General features: G+C 37.8%; 1 protein-coding gene across 1 annotated transcript in view; it reads left to right on the forward strand.

The window, feature by feature from the left end:
• The window catches only part of LOC107617241 (sodium/proton antiporter 1), a 6,771-nt gene that overhangs the window by 3,695 nt on the left and 1,433 nt on the right, over positions 1–1,643 (forward strand). Inside the window, exons 8-9 of the mRNA XM_016318991.2 lie at positions 530–540; positions 1,132–1,433. Coding sequence (XP_016174477.1) covers positions 530–540; positions 1,132–1,433 — 313 coding nt within the window. The remainder of the gene's footprint in view (positions 1–529; positions 541–1,131; positions 1,434–1,643) is intronic.

A 1,643-nucleotide genomic window follows, 5' to 3' on the forward strand; every position in this document is an offset into this window, starting at 1 on the left:
TCAGTCTTCATGGTCTTCATGATGGAATTTGACAAGTTATTATTGAATTTGCAGATTGGATTTGTGACATTTTTTCTCAGTTCAGTTTTAGACAACCTTACCTCTACAATAGTCATGGTTTCTCTGTTGCGGAAATTAGTACAGTATCGAAACACCACCCCTCTCTCGTCTCTCTTCCAACCAAAATATTCTAAATCTTCAGTGAATTTGCATGACACATCAGTCTTCATGATGGAATTTGACAAGTTATTATTGAATTTGCAGATTGGATTTGTGACATTTTTTCTCAGTTCAGTTTTAGACAACCTTACCTCTACAATAGTCATGGTTTCTCTGTTGCGGAAATTAGTACCCCCATCAGAGTATCGAAAGTATGTGTCTCTGTTGTGTTGTTAACTTATCAATCTGAATACTTACGTGAGAAATCATGAGTAATTTTCTTCCAGAAATTACCTGTCTCTATATATATATTATATCTGTTCCTTCTAGTGTATATAATTCATTGTTGATGATAGGAAATTGCTGTTAGTATTATCAATGGTTTCCTTTGTTTATGTCGAAGGCATGAAGATTCAATGGGAATATTCCAAGTTTACAGTTTTGGGAATTCTGCTACTGCCATTAAGTTTAGCTATGAATCTCTTTGCATGTTATCAAATTCTCCAGAAGTAGATTTTTTATTCTATTGACAGGATTCTTGGAGCCGTTGTTGTAATAGCTGCAAATGCTGGTGGTGCATGGACTCCTATTGGTGATGTTACCACCACTATGCTGTGGATACATGGTCAAATATCTACAGTGCAAACAATGAAGGTACTATAAATTACACTATAAGTTATAGTGGTATAATGAAGTTAGCACTAGCGACATCTCGAAAGATTGTTGAGACATACATAGAGTCTTTCTGTTGGTGATATTTGATTTCAAGAACACTCATATTCTGCTAAGTGTCGATGTCATTTCCTTGTTTCAATTATGGACACCAACGAAGTGTTAACCAAATGCAATATAAGAGCAAGCAGTAGCATAATTATATATTATTTGATTACAGGGTTTGTTTGTACCTTCAGCCATTTCTCTAGCTGTTCCATTGGCGCTCATGTCCCTGACTAGGTATCCTTCTATCTCTAGAAAAATCTGCCAGNNNGGGACAGGATTCTCCAAATGTCTTGGCTTCCGAACAGATGGCTCCTCGAGGACAGCTTGTTTTCTCAGTTGGTTTAGGGGCTTTGATTTTTGTCCCCGTGTTCAAGGCCCTCACAGGTTTACCTCCATACATGGGGATGCTACTTGGACTTGGTGTCCTGTGGATCCTCACTGATGCTATTCATTACGGTGAATCGGAACGACAAAGGCTAAAAGTGCCGCAGGCTCTGTCAAGAATAGACACTCAAGGAGCTCTATTCTTCCTGGGAATTCTATTGTCTGTTAGCAGGTAAACAAGAAGATATATTTGATTATGCTATTGCAGCAACTTGTGGGCGATAGCCATCAGTTCACCGATATGAATCCATAATAAGATGCGAAAGACACCGTTAACTTATTGATTGAATTCAATGTTTGTTGTGGGCGATAGCCATCAGTTCACCGATATGAATCCATAATAAGATGCGAAAGACACCGTTAACTTATTTGAATTCAAT

This window comes from Arachis ipaensis, chromosome B09 (assembly GCF_000816755.2).
Source record: "Arachis ipaensis cultivar K30076 chromosome B09, Araip1.1, whole genome shotgun sequence".
NCBI lineage: Eukaryota > Viridiplantae > Streptophyta > Magnoliopsida > Fabales > Fabaceae > Arachis > Arachis ipaensis.